Below are 20,677 nucleotides of genomic sequence, written 5' to 3' on the forward strand. Positions count from 1 at the left end.
AACTGGTCGAGCACCAAACAACACCCTTGCTGGACTTTGAGTCGAGTGGCCTCGACCGGTCGAGTGGGCCCTCTCGACTGGTCGAGCAGCGCGGACTGGGAGGAAAAACCCCATCACATTGATGGATGTGTTTGTGGTCCTTAACATAAATTTTATTCTGGCTCTAAGATGTGAGGACCATCTTCTGCTTTTGTTCCTCCATGCTGCAAAATCATTGGAAAGTATTTCATTTTTTTTTTCTATTTCTATCAACAACTTAAGGTTTACATACTTTTAAGGGGGCGTTTGGATCATAAGTTACTTAAGCTACTAATGCCTCCAATAGCTTATCTTAGTTTCTACTTATTAAGCATATAAGTGTGTTTGGTAAACAACATACTTGTCAGCTTTTCCTCTCTTTCATCTCTCCCGATTCCTCTCTTAAGCTACTCATGAAAAGTAGAAATGCTAAAAAAAAAAAAAAAAGGGAAGTGATTAAGTAATTTTAAGTTAAAAAAAGTTAGTTATAACTAATCAGAAACTAAACTTATCCGAAATAAGTTACTTATGTAATGCTGTGAGTAGAAAAAGTAACTGGCATCCAAATGGGGCCTAAGGGTGCACAGATTTATCCATTGAAAATAATATATTTGGTAAGTAGGACAATAATGCATAACCAAGGCTTGAAATTTTACACGTATAAGCTGTTGAATTTGTGTGTTACACTAACATGGTAACTGTATTACCCAACGTTTCGAAAATTGAATTGGCCTTGAAGTCTTTCAGAGGCACATCTCTCAAAGATTTATTGACAAGTCAATTTTTTAGGTATCTGCCAAAGAAAAGGGTGAAAAAGGAAATCTTTCAGTAACAAAATAATTTAATTGCAAAATTAGGTTGTGATCTCTTAAAGTTTTATTTTTTGTACTTCATTAAAACATAGAGATCCATAAAAGGTGAAGCAAGAAGTTATAGATACAATGGTCCAATATTCCATTTCAGGTTATTTTTATTTTATTTATTTATTATATGAAAGCTGCGCGCAAACCTGGGAACTCAGTGTTTCGGAATTAGGTCCACCTACCACCGAGCTACAGACTTGAAACCCATCTCAAGTTTTTACTTAACTAGAGGAATGATCCCCTATGAAAGATCACATCATTTCAATGTCACTACTGTCACACCTGCTCTGATCTATTAGCAGGCGATGGGATTTGATGGACCCACATCTCATCAGCATTTAATAATGATTGGACTGCAATGAGATTTATGTACATTCATCCTTCTCTGTGTTCCACCCTGGAACTCTCTCTATGATCTTCATTCACATGATTTCATAGTAACAAAACTATATGAGGCATCTGAAATTTCATTTCATCATCCTGCAGTCCAAAGTGAAAATCAAACTTCATAATACGGCCGTCATGAGACTATGATTTATCCATACCACTATATGACCATCCCAAGTATCCCAGACAAAAATGTAAGGATGGAATACAGAATACTACAATCACTTTCCTGCAGTAGAGTACTTGTTCAGGAAGCTGATGAGGAGCTCGTTAACCTGGTCTGGGAACTGTTCCTGAACGAAATGTGATCCTTCAGGAATGTATATGATCTCCAAATCTGGGACATAGTCTTTCACCTTTCCGCTCTTTATGTAATCCTCAATTCCTGGGAATTTGAAGACATAGTCCTTCTCACCCATGATCAGCAACGCTGGAACTTGAACTTTAGGGTCTGTTAAATTTAGTTCTTCCTTCAGCGTCCTAATGGAAGCCCATGAAATTGTCAGTGCTCCGGTAATGTAAGTTCATGAACATAATATAGAGATATTATAGTTCTCAGCATCTTTTATGTAGTATTAGTATTCAACAATTGTACATAGCCCATATATGAGTCATTATTGGCAATATAGAAACCATATGGATCACTCACGTTACACGAATGGGGTGAGTTAATCTCATTAAAGAAAAGGCCTGCATCGGCAGATACGGGTTGTGGACAATATTGGGTCCAATACAAATATAAAGGCCCTCTTTGAGTTCTTTTTTTTTTTTCCCAATTTTCTCTTGTTCTCTACATCTTATTCCTTTCAACCATGGAGGAAGCATAGAAACCATATTAGACTAGATTTAGGCCTATTTGGGAGATAAAAAGACACGTGATTTGAGTAGGAATTGACAATTCAAAGTAGAACGAACCATTTTGAGAAAATGGCAAGTCATCACTACTTGTTCAATTTTATTTTATTTTCATCTTTTGTTCATCGAATTTCAATGTAACAGGCTCTAATCCACCAAATCATGCTTGATCTTTGTTTGATTAGGTCTTATCTGGTTGGCTTTCAGCAGGACAACCCGACAAACAACCTTTTCTCTTTTTTTTTTGAAAAAATAAAAAAATAAAAAAATCAAAGACAGGTCTAATAAACTATTGAATGCAAGTTAAGAAGCAGCAGACAGGTTCTGGTGTTTCACTTTTTTTCCCTTTTCCCAATAATTTTTCAAAATATTTTGGGCCAACAAAATTCTAGCCAATACAGTCCAAACGCCCCATATTGTATCATTTTTGGGCCTGGCAAATACACCCCTCAATACTGGTAGCAGTCATGCAAACAGCTCATTTGTAATTATATTAGCAAGGTATATTTGGAAACTCAGTATCTCGGGGTAAGGTAGGAAAGCTTTTCCAGGAACCATGTTTCAATTCGTCCTGAAGTACCATGAAACAAATGAATTTATCATTTTGGGGCAGAAAAGTGGAAAACTGATAAGTAGAAATTTCTGACTTTCACTTCTGCTCAGCTAAAATGCTTGGGAAATTCAATGCAAGGTGGCCCTACTGACATATTCAATTAAATGCCGTTTTGGGGTTACTTTCAAATGCACCCAAGATTGATAGAAGACTATAAAAACACAACTAATGCTAGCTGTCATAATTTAGTTGAAGTTCATTTTCTGCTTAGGAGTTTGAGAGCCCTACTAACCTATATGGCACTTGCAGAGGTAAACGGAATCCAGATTTCTCATATAACATTGCATAGGCTGTCAGATCATCGTCCGTGAACCAGGGCGGTAAAGGGGTGGATGGACCAACCAGGTCCATGATCTCCTGATGTTCACCAGCTATCGGGATTTCACTTTTGGAGAAGAGAATGTAAATGTTACGCACTACAGTCTTGACATCAAACCGTCCAAAATCCGCTTCAGCTCTTCCAGGCTCCTGTAAAATAAGTGCATCGGCAATAGATTGACATGGGTGAATAAATTTTTCAAGCTTGAAAAAGAAGCAAGAGCTTAAATAGTGTTTACATTCCCTTCTATTATTGAATTACCAAAGTCCCATGTAGCATGGAGAGTCACAACCCTTGCTAATCCTTCATGAAAGGTTGCCATTTTACTTGACTGTAGAAAGGGAACTTTTGAGGGATTACAACCCTCAATTTTAATAGGGTGTAGAAAGTTGAAGCCATGGAATTTCTAACTGCTACACTGCATAGAAATTCTGATTTGCTTCTGTTGGAAGCAATCAATGCGTGTGACATTACAGGCATCATTTGCCTTAATTTGGTGAAATCTGCATAACTACTTCAGTTCTTCTTTTTCGTTCAATTAGATTTCAGTATTGCTAATGTTGCATGCAGCTTAAAATGTCCTCTAGTAGATCTCACATCGAACAATTAGCATAGCATATCTCATTCAGCACTGGTTCCTATCAAGACTGCAGGATAAAAGGAAAACTACATTACCCGCCACCTCGATATGTAGAAGCCTTCAGGGAGGAGATCTTGGCGGACTGACTGGGGACCAGGAGTGCGAAATGGTACGCCTAATGTTATGAATCCCAGCAATCTTTCTGGATGAAGGATGGCAAATATCGAAGCGGTGAGACCTCCAAAATCCTTCGAAACCAAGAAAGCCTTCCCGACCATCATCACCAAGAAATCAACAGGTTAATGACTCTTATGTAAGACAACAAAGAAAGAAGAGTAAACAATTATAGCATAAGCAATTAACTTTAGAGTTGAAAGATATAGTTTAAAATGAAAACTCATATCAAATGTATTTTTCCTTCTAGATTCTTCATTTTTTTCTGACATGCACTTATCTTCCTTTAATTTCTATATTGAAAGAACATAACAGCAAGTGGAAGAGGAAGTAGAAAAGTCATAATCATCATCGTCATCTTAGCCTTTTATCCCAGAGCTTTCCAGTTGCCCTTTAAATGGTAGATTGGCAAGAGTTCTACAAACGGCTCTGCCCACTAGACACTACCCTCCTGTTAATGTATATATATTTGTAGTCCAGCAGACCACCGTAGGATCTACATACCGCCTTTTGTATCATTTTCTTCATATGCTTATTTTCATTCCACATATGTACCATCCATTCATTATAAATTAATCGAAGAGGGGAAGGATTAAGTATCCCCAAATTCTTTAAGAATTCAATTGTGTTAGTTTACATGGTATTAGAGCGTCTGATATGGGATTTTTAATCCGATCATACGACTTCTTGTCACCTGGATCAGCAACCGGCTACAATCTGTTCATGCATATGCACGCATCTTCATTCAAACCCATCCCATCCCGCCCCTTTGCAAACTGATCTATTCACCCCCTCCCCCCATTAATTCCAGCTATTGCACATGACCTGTCTCAGATCTGAGATCTGGTATTGCAGCCACATCAATTGTGTTGGTTTACACCTAATTGATTCATGTGTGTCACCAATTACATGACAGGGCATTTGGGTACCTTATGAGAGTCTATCATTGTAAACTCAACATTTCAACTCCAGAGCTGACTAATTACATTGGTACAAGTAAAACTTAAAATCCATACTGAAAGTAGTATTCCTTTTTTTTTCTTTTTTTTTCTATTTTCTATTTTCTTCCCTTTGTTTCTCTGATTTATACTCTATCTTTCTGTATGTTTTGTGTTAATCTAAAAGGAAATACAGAAGCAGGAAGGAGATTGTGGTGGCATATGCAGATGAGCAGAGAAGTTTACATTTTTTACATTCTTCTTTTAATTTTTCTGATATTTCATTTGTACTACGAAAGATTTGATTAACAACTCAGAAATCACAAAGCAACCATATTTTTTTGAATCGAAATTCCTCTAGTTTGAAGTAACCTTGGATTCGAGCATGGCTTAAACTGAAATTCCTTCAATGCATTTTTTTTTTTTAAAAAAGGACAGATAAGTTAACTTTCTCTACACTCTTCATTTCATTTTTCTGATATTCGTATTAAAGACACTTTTAATCAAGGGATCATTTGGATGCCTGTAAATGACTTGGGTGGTAAATCATTTACAGGTGTAAACCATTTATAGCATGTCTTGTTTGGTTGTAAGCTGTAAATGCTTTATAGGTAAATCATTGTCTGTGTTTGGATAGCCTGTAAATTGTTTAAGTCATGTAAATGGAGAGACAATCTTTGAAAATATAGCCGTTAGGCTGTAAATGGAGAGGCTGTAAATGAAATCCCACCTTTTTGCCTGTAAATGAAATAGCGGTAAATGTTATAAATCATTTACAGGTTAAAAACGTCTCCAAACGCAGAGTGTAAATGTTTTTCCTGTAAATCATTTACAACTTCGGCGTAAGGAGGGACATGATGAGGTCGATCACTATCTTCCTTAGGGGCTAACTATTCTGAATCCATGGAGTTCTCTGGACTCCTCACAGAGCTTCCTCAAATCCACGAGGGATAAAAGCATGAATAATTCCTAATAAATTCGAAATAATTTGATTGATGATTTTTTTTAAATGAAATTACAGCCCTTTAAATAATGAGCTCAAACCTAAACGAAGTTTTAGACTTAGACTTCAACTCAAACACCCTAAAAATGTGACTTACTACTATTTATAGACAGCCTCTATCCATCCTACACTTCATGGTCTTCGGCCAAAAATAGTAAGTGTCCAATTTGGCCAACCACGTTATACTCCTAATTTTTCCAAGTCATTTTCAAATTTGGGCACAACTTCTACAACTCAAAGGATCAAAAGTTATACCGAACTAAAACGTACTATTTATAGTAAAAACGAAAGTAAACGGGACTTTTGACCGTCAATCTGATGGAATCTCACAAATTCGGCGTGGGCAACCCGGCATAGCAGGGTTGGTTGGCTTAAGTAGATTATCCTACCCCAAAATCATATAGAATATGTCGAAAAACTCATCCCGGTTTGCGAGATACGTCTGATTTAAGGTTCTGACGGTCCAGATCATGATCGGCCCTTCTCGAGTCCATCTTTGCCATTAAAGTGTCTGCCGCCCACTCTACATCAAATTTGCCCCATTTACAGCCATCCAAACGACCAATAAAAAAGATTTTATCAACCAGTATTTTTTGTGAATTCAAATTCCCTTTCTTTCTTCTTTTTTTAAATAACTTTCGATTTCTTCATGTCTTTTAATAAATTCCTTAAATGCCCAAAAAAAAAACATAGAAAGAAACATAATTTCTGTGGCTATCAGACCTTTGAGATGCCAAACAAATCAAGCATGACGACGAGATCTTGAACAAGGTCCATGAAAGATGCTTTTTCCGGTTCGGGAGGCTGTTCGGAGAGTCCATAGCCTCTGCAATCAGGAGCGATGGCCCGGAAACCAGCATCAGCGACTGCGATCATCTGGTGTCTCCACGAGTACCATATCTCAGGGAATCCATGCAAGAAAACCACCACAACAGAACCTGCACTTGAACAACAACATTGAAAAGACTATTATACGAAAGCAGCGGAAAAAAACTAGGAAAACTTCAAAAGAAAAACAGGGGAAGTTGAGTTCTGCACCGGTTCCAATCTCGGCGATATGATGCTTGAGTCCTCTTATGTCGACGTGTCTGTGCTGTATCTGTTCCATTCTTCAGATGGAGATCAGCGATGAATCGGATAAGGAAGATGAGTAGACTGACGAGGAGTTGCAGGGAGTGCTTTTTCTGAGGTACTAAGAAGATGATGCATTTTCCCATGTGTTTGGTACGACTTACGAGTGACTTCCTACACTTGTCGAATCTTTAGCATTGTTTCTTTTTCTGGACATTCGTCTTTTGTGGCCCTGTCTGTTGGAAGTGGATTGGCTGGTCTTCCTCACACCAGCTATATAGCTGATGTATTGGCGTGGGTCTAATTACGAGGTATGTGTTATATCCAAACCGTTCATCCATTTTGCGAGCTAGTCTTAAGGCTTGAGACGAAAAATAATACAGATATAACTATCAAGTAGACCACACTACAAAAAGTAGGGGTGGATTAAACGTCTACCATTGAAACCCTTTTTGGGCCACAGAAGTTTTGGAAAAAAAAAAATCCTCTTCAGTAAGGTCTTTGTAACCTCATGAACAGATTGTATGTACGATTTTTTTAATGGTGAAAATCATCATCTCCGCTGTTATTTGTGGTGTCGTCGATATGATCTTTGGAAATGATTCAATTTTTGGATAATATTCTAATATGATCTCTAAAAATAGGTGAACAGTGTAGATATAATAAATATATCACTGTGTGGCCCATGTAACTTTGATCTCCTTTGAACCGTTCGTACAACTCGGAGCTGATGAGCGTCGGTGTTCACCTTGGCACGACACGTACCCACAGCTGCTATATATAGCTGGTGTGAGGTACACCAGCCAATCCGCTTCCCCATCTGGTGCTTTTAAATCCACACACGTGACCATACCTGCCATGTCGAGCTAAACGGGTGTAATTAAGAACTGTGTCCGGCATAGTCTTACTGGACTCAAATGAATTGCCACCTTTTTTAATTAATCACTAAACTAGCCAGGTTAGGATTAGTGGAGATTGGCTTGATTGTTCAACTACTTATTGTTAGAGCCACGTGTTACTATAGAAGAAGAAGATTTCAATTATAATAATAGGATATTAAATTTCTTAGCAAAGTAATAAATAATGGAGAAGATTAAAAATAAAGTTAACTTGTTATTTTACTAATTAAATGTAAGGAAAGAATACATTTAGTGAGAAGGAAAAGGATAAATTAAGCAGAGAATAAATAATTAACGAAGCAGTTTGTTATGGTAAAACAATCGATGGTAAGACTGTCATGGTATAAAGTTAGTAGCTCATGGCTAGCGATGTATAAATTAGGAACTTACTAAGAAGCTAAACTAATAAAGAGCGTTCTGTTGTAGAAAGATTGATTAGTTATGATGAGGGCCTGATTTTCTTCTACAAGTACTGTTTTTCACAAGCTTGAAGAGGCAGTGGCCACATTGTGGCTTCTTAATGAATCTTCAATTGTGCAATGGCTATGTACTAGTAGGATTTGGAATTCTTATTATGCAAAATCATTTTGCATGATTTACATCTAAATCCAAACGGGCTTTTCGTAACTATTAACTACTTGCTACCTTCACACCTTGATCGGTATCTCAAGTGGTAGATCGAGTGAAAGATACCTCGTCTCATGCTAAGGTCTTAGTATCGATCCCTAGTGGGGGTAGATAGCACTAAAGTGTGAACTGATAGTAGAGTGTACTAACTAACTAACAAAAAAAAAAACCACCTGCTACCTTGGAGAGAATGTTAATCATCATTAAGAAATTTGTCCTTTTTATTTAACTTGGTACGACTATGCCATGCACAAGCTGGACTGCAAAGAATCCGGCATTGGCAAGACTTTTTGAAACTTACTACATACGCTAGGGGTTACATATGTTGTTCGTGTGTTGATTACGTGTCCTGTGAATGATGTTTACCTTTTTCTGATATAAATTGCATATGATTTTGAACGGGGTCTGCTTTTGATAGAATATGTGGCACTAACAGATAAGTGTCGACAGTCCTTAGTACATTTTTCTCCCACCGTTCGTGCTAGTGCACCAAAATGTGGCAACCTCCTATGGGATAACGTGACCTGCATCAAACTAAGTGTAAATAAAATCAACTTGGTCATTCTGATGGATAAACAGTCCATTGTTTGCATTCAAGTTCAATTCTGAAGGCATTAAGATTATGTGTAATGATCATATCCTTTGATTGTATGGGAACTGGAGCTTTTATTGGACCATTCATTTTGGATCCAAATTTTACATCAAGTACTGTACGCATCAATTTAGGTCCACACAATCTTAAAGTTTTTGTAGGGGTGATCTCTGTCTTCATTGCTCTGGTTGTTACCCGCAGTGTGGCCCATCTGATATTGTTAATTTCTAAGAACTCGGCCTAACATGAGAGGGCACTTCAGATGGACAGACCCATGACAATGATGCATCACAATGGACCTGTTAATGCCTATTTCACTATGCATTTCGCTTGTTTGAGCGATTTTATAGGCATTCATAAATAACATAAACAAACACACCAGGACACAGCACAAAACAAGGCATTTTATTCTAGAGATTCTGAGTTCTCTACGTTCCTAACTATGATTTAGCACGAGCTCTTAATTGCATCACGTAGAATACCATCTAGTGATTTAATCTAATAGATTTTTGGTCTATGGGATTATTGTAGTTGGTGCATATTTTTCATAGGCAGGATGTCATAGGTTTATAATGTGGGGCCCAATTTTTTCTTTTTTACTTTTTTACGTTTTAAAGAAAAACGATGGACGGGATTAACATTCATGAAAGAATTAGTGGTAAATTTGGAATTTATGAGAAATTTTCATATAAAAATCTATTGTTTTTATATAATGGTTGGCGTGATGTGCATGATTGAGAGTTTTCCACTTGATGTGATTTCTCAATTGTGTGGAACCTTATCCAGTGAAAACGACGTGTGGTTGGGGCGACTACGCACTCCAGTGGGGGTAAAATCAACAGATTGGAACATCTTGATGGCCTCACCTCAGCGCTGTAAGCAGCTGATTAAAATTCCAAAGCCCAATAATGTTCTTTCATTCAGCACAAGCCACTCATTTGATGTCTGTAGAGAGGGCCACTAGAGGAGCGGCTCGGGTCACTAAGAAAGGACCCAAGCGTGCGGAGGTGCTCAGGACTACACTTTCAGGAAGCGTTCCACATGATAGATGACTCACACATCAAGGTGGGCCCACATAATGAATGGTCCACACTAAAGATCAGCCCCAATGATGAAGGCCCCCATCTAAAGCGGGCTACTCATGATGGACAGTCCACATCAAAGTTGGGTTTCACATGATGGGCAGTGGACATTGAAGGTAGGCTCCACATGACAGATAGCCAACATAAAGGTGGGCCCCATATAATGGATGGTCCACATCAAAGGTCGGCCCTCAATAATAAATAGCCCAAGTCAAGGTGGACCCCACATGATGATGGATGGCCCACTTCAAATGTGGGGCTTATACAATAGATGGTCCACACCAAAGGTGGGCTCCGCATGATGGGTGGTGGACATTGAAGGTGGGCCCTACAGGATAAACAATTAAAATTGATGATGGACCACACACGATGGATGACCCACATCAAGGTAGGCCCCACATAATAGACAGTCCACTTCAATGGTTAACCTGTTATGATGAATGGCCTACATCCAAGGCAGGCTCCACGTGATGGAGGCCCACTTCGAACTGAGGTCTAGCATGATGGATAGTCCACATTAAAGGTGAGCCTTGCAAGGTGGATGGTCCACATCAAAGGTGGGCCCATACAATGAATGGTTCACATTGAAGAGTGGCCGAGGTGGGCCTAACATGATGAATGGTTCACATCAAAGATTGGCCCGGTATGATGGACGGTGGATATTAAAGGTGGATCTCATGTGAATAAGTAAAATTGAAAGAGAATTTAACAAAAGATATTTTAAAAATATGGAAGAGAAAAGAAAAGGGTGATAAAATTAATTGAAGAGATTACATAACGACTTATCAAATATACTTATCTATTGAATTAGTAGAAATTAAGATCAACTACTTAAGCTACTTAAGGCATAAGTAATTTAAACAAAATGACTTACTATCCAAACAATCTCTTAATATTCTTAAATTTTAAAAAAAGAAAAACCAATTTCAACTACTACAATTTATGTTATCAATGTCGAAGAGGAATGGTCAATTTTTCAATATTGCTCCTTCAATTAGAAGTTCTCTTGTTGATCCATCCCAGTTGAAAGAGAGGATGAGATCTATGTGTCAATCCTTGAAGTAGGGTTAAAGGAGACATTAAAGTCTTTCAATGATCTATTTCTTCCTCTTTATTGCTGGCACCTAAGGGTGGTCCAAGGCTCTCTTTATTTGTTTATAGGCTTCACTCCCTCTAAGATACAATTTGTAAGTAAAGAGGACTTATGGTTCTTAGAAAAAATCACTTATGGTACTTTACCACCTTATAGCCTTTCATGTGCTTCATTACATTTAAAGGTTGTGATCATGCCTTAACTCATGTATCTAAATTGATTGGATCCTTGGATTATACCAAATTTAAGCTATCAAGTCATCATTAACTGTGATCAAATTTATTTTAACCGTTAAAATAAAAGTTTAACAGTTAGAAATATTTGTAAAACTTTTTCAAAGTTAAGCCCAGTGGATAACTACTTGATGGACATCTTATCTGTAAGATATAAGCCTAATTAAGTTTCTAAGAAACCAGTGAATCCCTTATTGGCCCATGTGGGTCTTAACAAACTTTATGGATGCGTGCAACCACACCAACTTATATTGGTCACATGGTGACTTCATGAAGTGAGTCGAAGTATACATGATCAAGACATTGATTCATCACATCCTCATGTGCAAGGATTAATCAAAAGTAGTACATCCTCAAGTCAATCATTGTCCACACATGACGGGCCTCATGGTCTAGAGACTTGACCTCAATGCACCAATACAAGTGTCCAACAAGTCCAAAGTAAGAGCCTATATCATTGTCTTACTCTGTCGGTAAAGATACATCAACTCATCATCATTCTCAATGATGAAGACTTTCCATCTTCACTCATCATCAGTCCCCTAAGAAAACAAATGTGTTAAAGGTAAGGCAGCTCTATAACTAGAAGATTTTATTTTTCTTCTATCTACTTGCATTATCTCTACTGTCTTATAGTTCATCCTTTTGGTGAATTGAGCAATATTAATGGTTGTGTTGCACATGTGTTTGTGGTCCTTATCATAAATGCTCTTCTAGCTCTGAGATGTGGGGACCATCTACTGCATTTATTCCTCCATGCTGCAAAATCATTGGAAAGTGTTTCATTTTTTTTTCTGTTTCTATCAATAAATTAAGGTTTGCAGACTTTAAGGGAGCATTTGGATCTTAAGTTACTTAAGATGAGCTACTTATGCCTCAAGTAGCTTATCTTAGTTTCTACTTATTAAGCATACAAGTATGTTTGGTAAACAACATACTTATCAGCTTCTCCACTCTTTTGTCTCTCCTGACGCCTCTCTTAAGCAACTTATGAAAAGTAGAAAAGCTTTTAAAAAATAACTGAAGTGATTAAGTAATTTTAAGTCAAAAAGTTACTTATAACTAATCAGAAACCAAATTTACTTATCTGAAATAAGTTACTTATCTGCTTCTGTAAGTAGAAAAAGTAACTATTTGCTGGTATCCAAATGGGCCTTAAGGGTGCTAAGATTCATTCATTGAAAATAATATATTTGGTAAGTAGGACAATAATGCATAGCCAAGGCCTGAAATTTTACATTTATAAGCAGCCGAATTTGTGTGTACACTAACATGGTAACAGCATTACCCAGCATTTGGAAATTTTTTGAGTTATCTGCCAAAGAAAAGGGTGAAAAAGGAAATCTTTCAGTGACAAAATAATTTAATTGCAGAATTAAGTTGTTAACTCTTAAAGTTTTATTTTTTGTACTTAATTAAAACATAGAGATCCTTAAAAAGGTGAAGCAAGAAGTTATAAATTCAATATTCCATGTCAGGTTATTTTGATTTTATTTAATTTTTATATGAAAGCTGCGCACAAACCTGGGAACTCAGTGTTTTGGATTTAGGTCCAACTACCACTGAGCTACAGACTCGAACCCCATCTCAAGTTTTTACTTAACTAGAGGAATGATCCCCTATGAAAGATCACAGCATTTCAATGTCACTACTGTCCCACCTGCTCTGATCTATTAGCAGGCGATGGGATTTGGTGGACCAACATCTCATCATCGTTCGATAATGATTAAACTGCAATGAGATTTTTATGCACATTCATCCTTCTCTGTGTTCCACCCTGGATCTGTCTCTATGATATTCATTCACGTGTTTTCATAGTAACAAAACTATATAAGGCATCTGAAATTTCATTTCATTATCTCACAGTCCAAGGTGAAAATCAAACTTCATAATACGGCCGTGATGAGAGTCTATGATTTATCCATACCAATAGATAACCATCCCAAGTATCCCAGACAAACATATAAGAATGGAATACAGAATACAACAATCACTTTTCTGCAGTAGAGTACTTGTTGAGGAAGCTGATGAGGAGCTGGTTCACCTGGTCTGGGAACTGTTCCTGAACGAAATGTGATCCTTCAGTAATGTATATGATCTCCAAATCTGGGACATTGTCTTTCACCTTTCCGCTCTTTATGTAATCCTCAATTCCTGGGAATTTGAAGACATAGTCCTTCTCACCCATGATCAGCAACGCTGGAAGTTGAACTTTAGGGTCTGTTATACTCAGTTCTTCCTTCAGCGTCCTAATGGAAGCCCACAAAATTGTCAGTGCTCCGGTGATGTAAGTTCATGAACATAATATAGAGATATTATAGTTCTCAGCATCTTTTATGTAGTATTAGTATTCAACAATTGTACATAGCCTATATATGAGTCATTATTGGCAATATAGAAACCATATGGATCACTTGCGTTACACGAATGGGGTGAGTTAATCTCATTAAAGAAAAGGCCTGTATCGGCGGATACGGGTTGTGGACAATATTGGGTCCAATACAACTATAAAGGCCCCCTTTTGACTTCTTTTTTTTTCTAAATTTCTCTTGTTCTCTACATCTTATTCCTTTCAACCATGGAGGAAGCTTAGAAACCATATTAGACTAGATTTAGGCCTATTTGGGAGATAAAAGCCACATGATTTGAGTAGGAATTGACAATTCAAAGTAGAATGAACCATTTTGAGAAAATGGCAAGTCATCACTACTTTTTCAAATTTTTTTTTTCCATCTTTTGTTCATTATATTTTAATGTAACAGGCTCTAATCCACCAAATCAAGCTTGGTCTGTGTTTGATTAGGTCCTATCTGGTTGGCTTTCAGCAGGTCAAGCCAACAATGTTTTTTTTTTTTGAAATCAAAGACTGGTCTAATAAACTATTGAATGCAAGTTACGAAGCAGAAGATAGGTGCTGGTGTTTCACTTTTTTCCCATTTCTCAATAATTTTTCAAAATCTTTTGGGCCAACGAAATTCTAGCCGATATAGTCCAAACACCCCATATTGTATCATTTTTGGGCCCAGAAAATACACCCCAGAATACTGGTAGCAGTCATGCAACCAGCTCATTCGTAATTATATTAGCAAGGTTAATTAATTTGGAAACTCGGAAGTATCTCGGGGTCAGGTAGGAAAGCTTTTCCAGGAACTTATGTTTCAATTCGTCCTGAAGTACTATGAAACAAATGAATTTATCATTTTGGAGCAGAAAAGTGGAAAACTTATAAGTAGCATGTCTGACTTTCACTTCCACTCATCTAAAATGCTTGGGAAATTCAATGCAAGGTGGCCCTACCGACATATTCAACTAAATGCCGTTTTGGGGTTACTTTCAAATGCACCCAAGATTGAGAGAAGACTATAAAAACACAACTAAGGCTAGTTGTCATAATTTAATTGAAGTTCATTTTCTGCTTAGGAGTTTGAGAGCCCTACTAACCTATATGGCACTTGCAATGGTAAACGGAATCCAGATTTCTCATATAACGTTGCATAGGCTGTCAGATCATCGTCTGTGAACCAGGGCGGTAAAGGAGTGGATGGATCAACCAGATCCATGATCTCCTGATGTTCACCAGCTATTGGGATTTCACTTTTGGAGAAGAGAATGTAAATGTTACGCACTACAGTCTTGACATCAAACCGTCCAAAATCTGCTTCAGCTCTTCCAGGCTCCTGTAAAATAAGTGCATCGGCAATAGATTGACATGGGGGAATAAAATTTTCAAGTTTGAAAAAGAAGCAAGAGCTTAAATAGTGTTCACATTCCCTTCTATTGTTGAATTACCAAAGTTCCCATGTAGCATAAAGAGTCACAACCCTTGATAACCATTTTATTTGACTGTAGAATGGGAACTTTTGAGGGATTACAACCCTCAATTTTAAGATGGTGTAGAAAGTTGAAAGCCATGGAATTTCTAACTGCTACACTGCATATAAATTCTGATTTGCTTCTGTTGGAAGCAATCAATGCGTGTGACATTACAGGCATCATTTGCCTTAATTTAGCGAAATCTGCATAACTACTTCAATTCTTTTTCTTTTTCTTTTTTTCAATTAAATTTCAGTATTGCTAATGTTGCATGCAGCTTTAATGTCCTCTAGTAGATCTCATATCCAACAATTAGCATTGCATATCTCATTCAGCACTGGTTACTCTCAAGACTGCAGGAGAAAAGGAGAACTACATTACCCGCCACCTCGATATGTAGAAGCCTTCAGGGAGGAGATCTTGGCGGACTGACTGGGGACCAGGAGTGAGAAATGGTATGCCTAATGTTATGAATCCCAGCAATCTTTCTGGATGAAGGACGGCAAACATCGACGCGGTGAGAACTCCAAAATCCTTCGCAACTAGGAAAGCCTTCCCAACCATCATCACCAAGAATTCAACATGTTAATGACTCTTATGTAAGACAAGAAAGAAAGAAGAGTAAACAATTATAGGATAAGCAATTTACTTCAGAGTTGAAAGATATAGTTTAAAACAAAAACTCATATCAAATGTATTTTTCTTTCTAGATTCTTCATTTTTTTCTGACATGCATTTATCTTCCTTTGATTTCTGTTTTGAAATAACATAACAGCAGGTGGAAGACTTTACCTGTAATATGAAACATGGTTGTTTGTCAGGTAATTCAGATTACAGCTGTAATGTGTTTACAGCCTGTAAAGCCTTTACTGGCAAATACAAGTATCGAAACAGCCCGTGTAATCCGATTACCTATAATCCATTTAAAACTTAATAATTTTACAGGCATCCAAACGGCCCCTAAAAGGAAATACAGAAGCAGGAAGGAGACTGAAGTGGCATATGCAAAAGGACAGAGAAGTTTACATTTTCTGCATTCTTCTTTTCATTTCTCTGATATTTAAAGACATTTTCTACCAAAAAAGATTCGATTCACAACTCAAAAAATCACAAAGCAACAATGTTTTTGTGAATTCATATTCCTCGTGTTTGAAGTAACCTCGGATCCTAGCATGGCTTAAACTGAAATTCCTTCTGTGCAAAATTAATAAAATAAAAAATAAAAAATAAAAATAAAAAAAGGACTGAGAAGTTTCTACTTTTCTGATATTCGATTGTATTAAAGACGTCTTTTACTAAAAAGATTTTATCGGCCAGTATTTGTACAACAACGTCGTATTTCCCCATGGATTAATGAAATTTTTTCAATGAAAAAATAATAATAATAATCTGTGGCTATCAGACCTTTGAGATGCCAAACAAATCAAGCATGGCGAGGAGATCTCGAACAAGGTCCATGAAAGATGCTTTTTCCGGTTCGGGAGGCTGTTCGGAGAGTCCGTAGCCTCTGCAATCAGGAGCAATTGCCCGGAATCCAGCATCAGCGAATGCGATCATCTGATGCCTCCACGTGTACCATATCTCAGGGAATCCATGCAAGAAAACCACCACAACAGAACCTGCAGTTGAACAAGAACACTCAAAAAGACTATACGAAAGCAGCGGAAAATATGTAGACTGCAAAAGGAAAAACAGGGGAAGTTGAGTTCGGCACCAGTTCCTATTTCGGCGATGTGGTGCTTCAGTCCTCTTATGTCAACGTGCTTGTGCTGTATCTTCTCCATTCCTTGGATGGCGATTGGCTATGAATAGGAGAAGGAAGACGCGTAGATTCACAAGGAGTTGCGGAGAGTGATTTTTATCTTCGCAATTTCCATTCGTTTGGGACGAGTATTCTTGTGCTAGTCGGTTTTTAAAATTGTCTTTGCTTAGGTACACCTATTTTTCCGGATAATCACGTCTGCGTGACCCACTCCTGTAGTCTGTAGTCTGTGGAGTACCAAAATGAATTTGTATTCTGCTAGTTGGGACATGTGAATGGATGATCAGAACCGTTCAAAATGTAGGTCCCGCCAATAGACTATGTGAAAGGCTCGAGTTGCCGCAGTCGATTTTGGTTATTTGATCTCTGAACAGATAGTCGGCCATTTACATTCATGTACAACGGTAAATGGCCCATGTTCTGAGGTGGGTTTTTGCAATGATCCGTATAGCCGAGTTGCGGACCACGATGGGTTCTTAGAATGATCCGGATAGCCCAGCTGCGGACCACGATTTCGCTTGGGTAGTTCCAGGACTACCAGCTCCCGTACCTTGTCTTTTCATCGGTCTTTATTATAATGGTTGGTGTGACTCGCACCAGTACGTAGCTAAAGGCGGGGAAGCGGACTGGCTGGTGTACCACACACCAGCTATATAGCTGCTGTAGGTACGTGTCACGCTCCTTGAGCTCCGAGTTGCACGAACGTTTCAAAAGAGATCAAAGTTACGTAAGACCCTACAGTGATATATTTATTATATCCACACCGTTCATCCATTTTTCGAGATCATTTTACAGCATTATCCAAAAAATGAATCATATCCAAAGGTCTACTGGACCACACCATAAATAGCAGCAGGAATAATGATTTTCACCGTTAAAAATTTCGTAGGGTCCGTCCTAATGTTTATTTTCTGTTTAATCTGTTCATAAGGTTACAAAGATCTGGATAAAAAGAAAAAATAAATTTCAGATTGATCCAAAACTTCTGTAACCCCCAAAATGGTTTCAATGGTAGACATTTAATTCCCCACTAATTTTTTAAGTGTGGTCCACTTGATAATTAGATTACACCATCTATACTGCAGGTGTGTGGTACACCAGCCAATCCGCTTCCTAGAGACTGAGGGTCTTGTGGGGGCATGTGGGCCCAACATAATATATTTTTTTTTTATCCAAGCAATTGATCCATTTTAAAGATCATTTTGGGTGAGGAAGGAGGCAGATCAAAGATTGTAGACCACACTAGAAGGAAGCAGTGGTGACAATCACCCTCACCCTTGAAACCTTCCTAAGGCCCACGGTGACGTTTATTTGCCATCTATCATGTTTATAAGGTCACATAAACCATGAGGGAAGGTAAAAATAAATATCAACTGGATCTGGAATTTTTGTCCGTACCAAGTTTTCAATTGTAGACATTGGTAAATATTGAATCCTTGTTGTTTCCTAAGTGTGGTTCACTTTAGCGGTCTATTCACTCATTTTTAGACTCTATCTTTTAAATTATTTAAAAATTGAATGAACAGGAGCATATAAAACACATCATTAAAGTGGCCCCACATAACCTAACCGGACGGTCCATCTCTAGCTTAGTTTGGAAGTGTAGTAACTCACTATACATAGCGTTGTGAGTGAACTCTGTAAGGTCCATCATCATTTATGTATTTTATTTCCTCCATCACATGATTTTAGAGCTTGAGCTCAAAAATAAAGTATATACAATGTTTAAATCGGCCACATCATATAAAATAGTTGAATTAAACATCTACTGTTAAAAAAATTTTGAGGGGCAGGAAAGTTTTGGATGAAGCTTATTATAATGGTTTTCCTTCGTCAATGTGTGTATAATCTCATGAAAAAGTTGAATTGTAAATAACAATCAATGTGGGACTTAGAAAAGTTTCTAGTTATCCCCGCTGTTTCCCGTGGCATGATCCACTTGCTCTCTGAATATGCTTTAATTTTGGGCTCAACTCTTAAATTAGATGTAAAAAGAGATGGATGGCGTGGATAGGCCACAGACATTCAAGGTGAGCCAAACTGAGTTTACTCAGTATGATAAGCGCGCAATAAGTAACTCATCAGGTCACGCTGAGTTAATACTCAAGCGCTGCCCTTTTCTGAAATGACGACACTAAGATGTGATTACTCAACCAACGTGGATTACGTGTCCGGTCCCAGAGTTAGGAAAGGTTAGGAGATTTGAGTCGCCACCCGTATAAGGTGGGTTTTATCAGCACCGCCTGACCATTTAGCCATGTCATTTTAAGGATATAAGCTCAAAATTTTGGCAATCCTAACCTTAAGTGGACTATGCTGGAAGCAGCTGTGATAATAATGCTCACCGTTAAAACTTCCCTAGGGCCCATCATGACGCTTATTTGCTATCGAATCCATTTGTAAAGTTAGGTAGGCTTGGATGAAGGGAATCAACAAATGTCAGCTTGATTCATAACTTCTGTGGCTCCCAACAAGTTTTCAACTATGAGAGTTTAATCGTGTTCCACTTGTGCCTTAGTTTTGTTTAGTGTTGAGCCAATATCCTAAAATGATACTAAAAAAAAATAGATAAATGATGTAGATAAAACTCATACATCGGGATGGTCACTCATAGCCCTTGCCCATTCACACCAGGGCAAGGGCTATGATACGAAACAATGAAAGGCTGCCACGGGTCTATACTACCAGTCTAGTATCAGCCAAAATTCAGGTGAGAGTAGCTTCGATTGGTTTTCCTTTAGCATTATCGATTCTCGATTGATTCAAGTACTATTGTGGTAAAATTCCACTGTGGTTTGAGTGTGTGGGTGTATGTGTGTGAGGTATAAGTTGTAAGTGGGTGTGTAAAAAAATAAAATAAAGAGGTACAAATCCTTAGGTCCGTTATTTGGAGAGTGAATTGACAAATGTCACATGGTCATATTCATCATGTCTATAACCCGTCAAGAAAACGGATCTTATTACATTTTTGGATATGATACCCTCGGTGAAACCATCTCTTACCATCCTTTCAAAATGGAAGATCTGCCTAAAGATATTTAGAGACTATAATGTTTGAGGAGGTTACGAATATATCAAGAGATCTAACAAATATCCAAGTAAATCTAGCTTTGGTTCGGACCCAAGTTAGGAGGGACAAACAAATCAGTTGGATGATCCAATTCTAAGTAATCTTTGATCGGAATCAAGATAATGGGAGAATTAAATCTAGTCCAATCCTAATCACCTAATATATGCCCCTAAAAATGTAACTCCCTACTATAGATTTACATTAAGGGCTGGTTTTGAATTTTCGGCTCAACTATAATTACAATGTAAATGGGTAATAATTATTTACTTAGGTAATTAGCACTTCTTTCTCGATGCAGATGTGACAACTTATTTTTTTAACACTTAAATCGAAAAATTTACAAAATCAATGTAGAGCTCATCGTGATGTATGTTACTCATCCACTCCGATCATTTGTTATGCCAACCGAATTTAGGGCATGAGAAAAACAATGAGACAGATCTAAAGCTCAAGTGGACCACACCATAGGAAATAATGGGGATCAAACGCTTACCATTAAAAACTTTTTAGGGCCCTTAAAAGTTTTGAATCAAGCTGATGTATGTGTTTTTCCCTTATTCATGTCTGTGTGACCCTGTGAACGGGTTAAATGATGAAAAAGCCTCAATGTGGGCTCAGTGAAGAAAATAACTTTCAACGGTGGATGAATTAAGGCCACTATTTCCTTTAGTGTGGGTCATTTGAG

General features: G+C 37.7%; 2 protein-coding genes across 2 annotated transcripts; both read right to left on the reverse strand.

Moving 5' to 3' along the window:
* Positions 1-1,334: 1,334 nt before the first annotated feature.
* Positions 1,335-7,011, reverse strand: LOC131231137 (uncharacterized). The gene is made up of 5 exons (XM_058227228.1): positions 6,789-7,011; positions 6,474-6,688; positions 3,731-3,901; positions 2,969-3,204; positions 1,335-1,748 (listed from the first exon to the last, which is right to left on the reverse strand). The coding sequence occupies exons 1-5, from the start codon at positions 6,856-6,858 to the stop codon at positions 1,490-1,492; spliced, it is 951 nt and encodes a 316-aa protein (XP_058083211.1). The 5' UTR covers positions 6,859-7,011; the 3' UTR covers positions 1,335-1,489.
* Positions 7,012-13,174: 6,163 nt separating this feature from the next.
* LOC131231136 (uncharacterized) lies at positions 13,175-17,087 on the reverse strand. The gene is made up of 5 exons (XM_058227227.1): positions 16,875-17,087; positions 16,565-16,779; positions 15,542-15,712; positions 14,789-15,024; positions 13,175-13,596 (listed from the first exon to the last, which is right to left on the reverse strand). Exons 1-5 carry the CDS (start codon positions 16,942-16,944, stop codon positions 13,338-13,340), a joined length of 951 nt encoding a protein of 316 aa, XP_058083210.1. The 5' UTR covers positions 16,945-17,087; the 3' UTR covers positions 13,175-13,337.
* Between the last annotated feature and the right edge of the window lie 3,590 nt (positions 17,088-20,677).

Source organism: Magnolia sinica, chromosome 17, assembly GCF_029962835.1.
Source record: "Magnolia sinica isolate HGM2019 chromosome 17, MsV1, whole genome shotgun sequence".
Lineage (NCBI taxonomy): Eukaryota > Viridiplantae > Streptophyta > Magnoliopsida > Magnoliales > Magnoliaceae > Magnolia > Magnolia sinica.

Bases quoted from the DNA above. Each gene is read 5' to 3' on its own strand.
- LOC131231136 (XM_058227227.1), bottom strand. From the start codon at position 16,944: ATGGAGAAGATACAGCACAAGCACGTTGACATAAGAGGACTGAAGCAC. The intron at 15,713-16,564 runs GTCTGATAGCCA...ATGGTTGGGAAG, and splicing joins ATTTGTTTGGCATCTCAAAG to GCTTTCCTAGTTGCGAAGGA. The intron at 15,025-15,541 runs GTAATGTAGTTC...CTTATTTTACAG, and splicing joins TCTACATATCGAGGTGGCGG to GAGCCTGGAAGAGCTGAAGC.
- LOC131231137 (XM_058227228.1), bottom strand. From the start codon at position 6,858: ATGGAACAGATACAGCACAGACACGTCGACATAAGAGGACTCAAGCAT. The intron at 3,902-6,473 runs GTCTGATAGCCA...ATGGTCGGGAAG, and splicing joins ATTTGTTTGGCATCTCAAAG to GCTTTCTTGGTTTCGAAGGA. The intron at 3,205-3,730 runs GTAATGTAGTTT...CTTATTTTACAG, and splicing joins TCTACATATCGAGGTGGCGG to GAGCCTGGAAGAGCTGAAGC.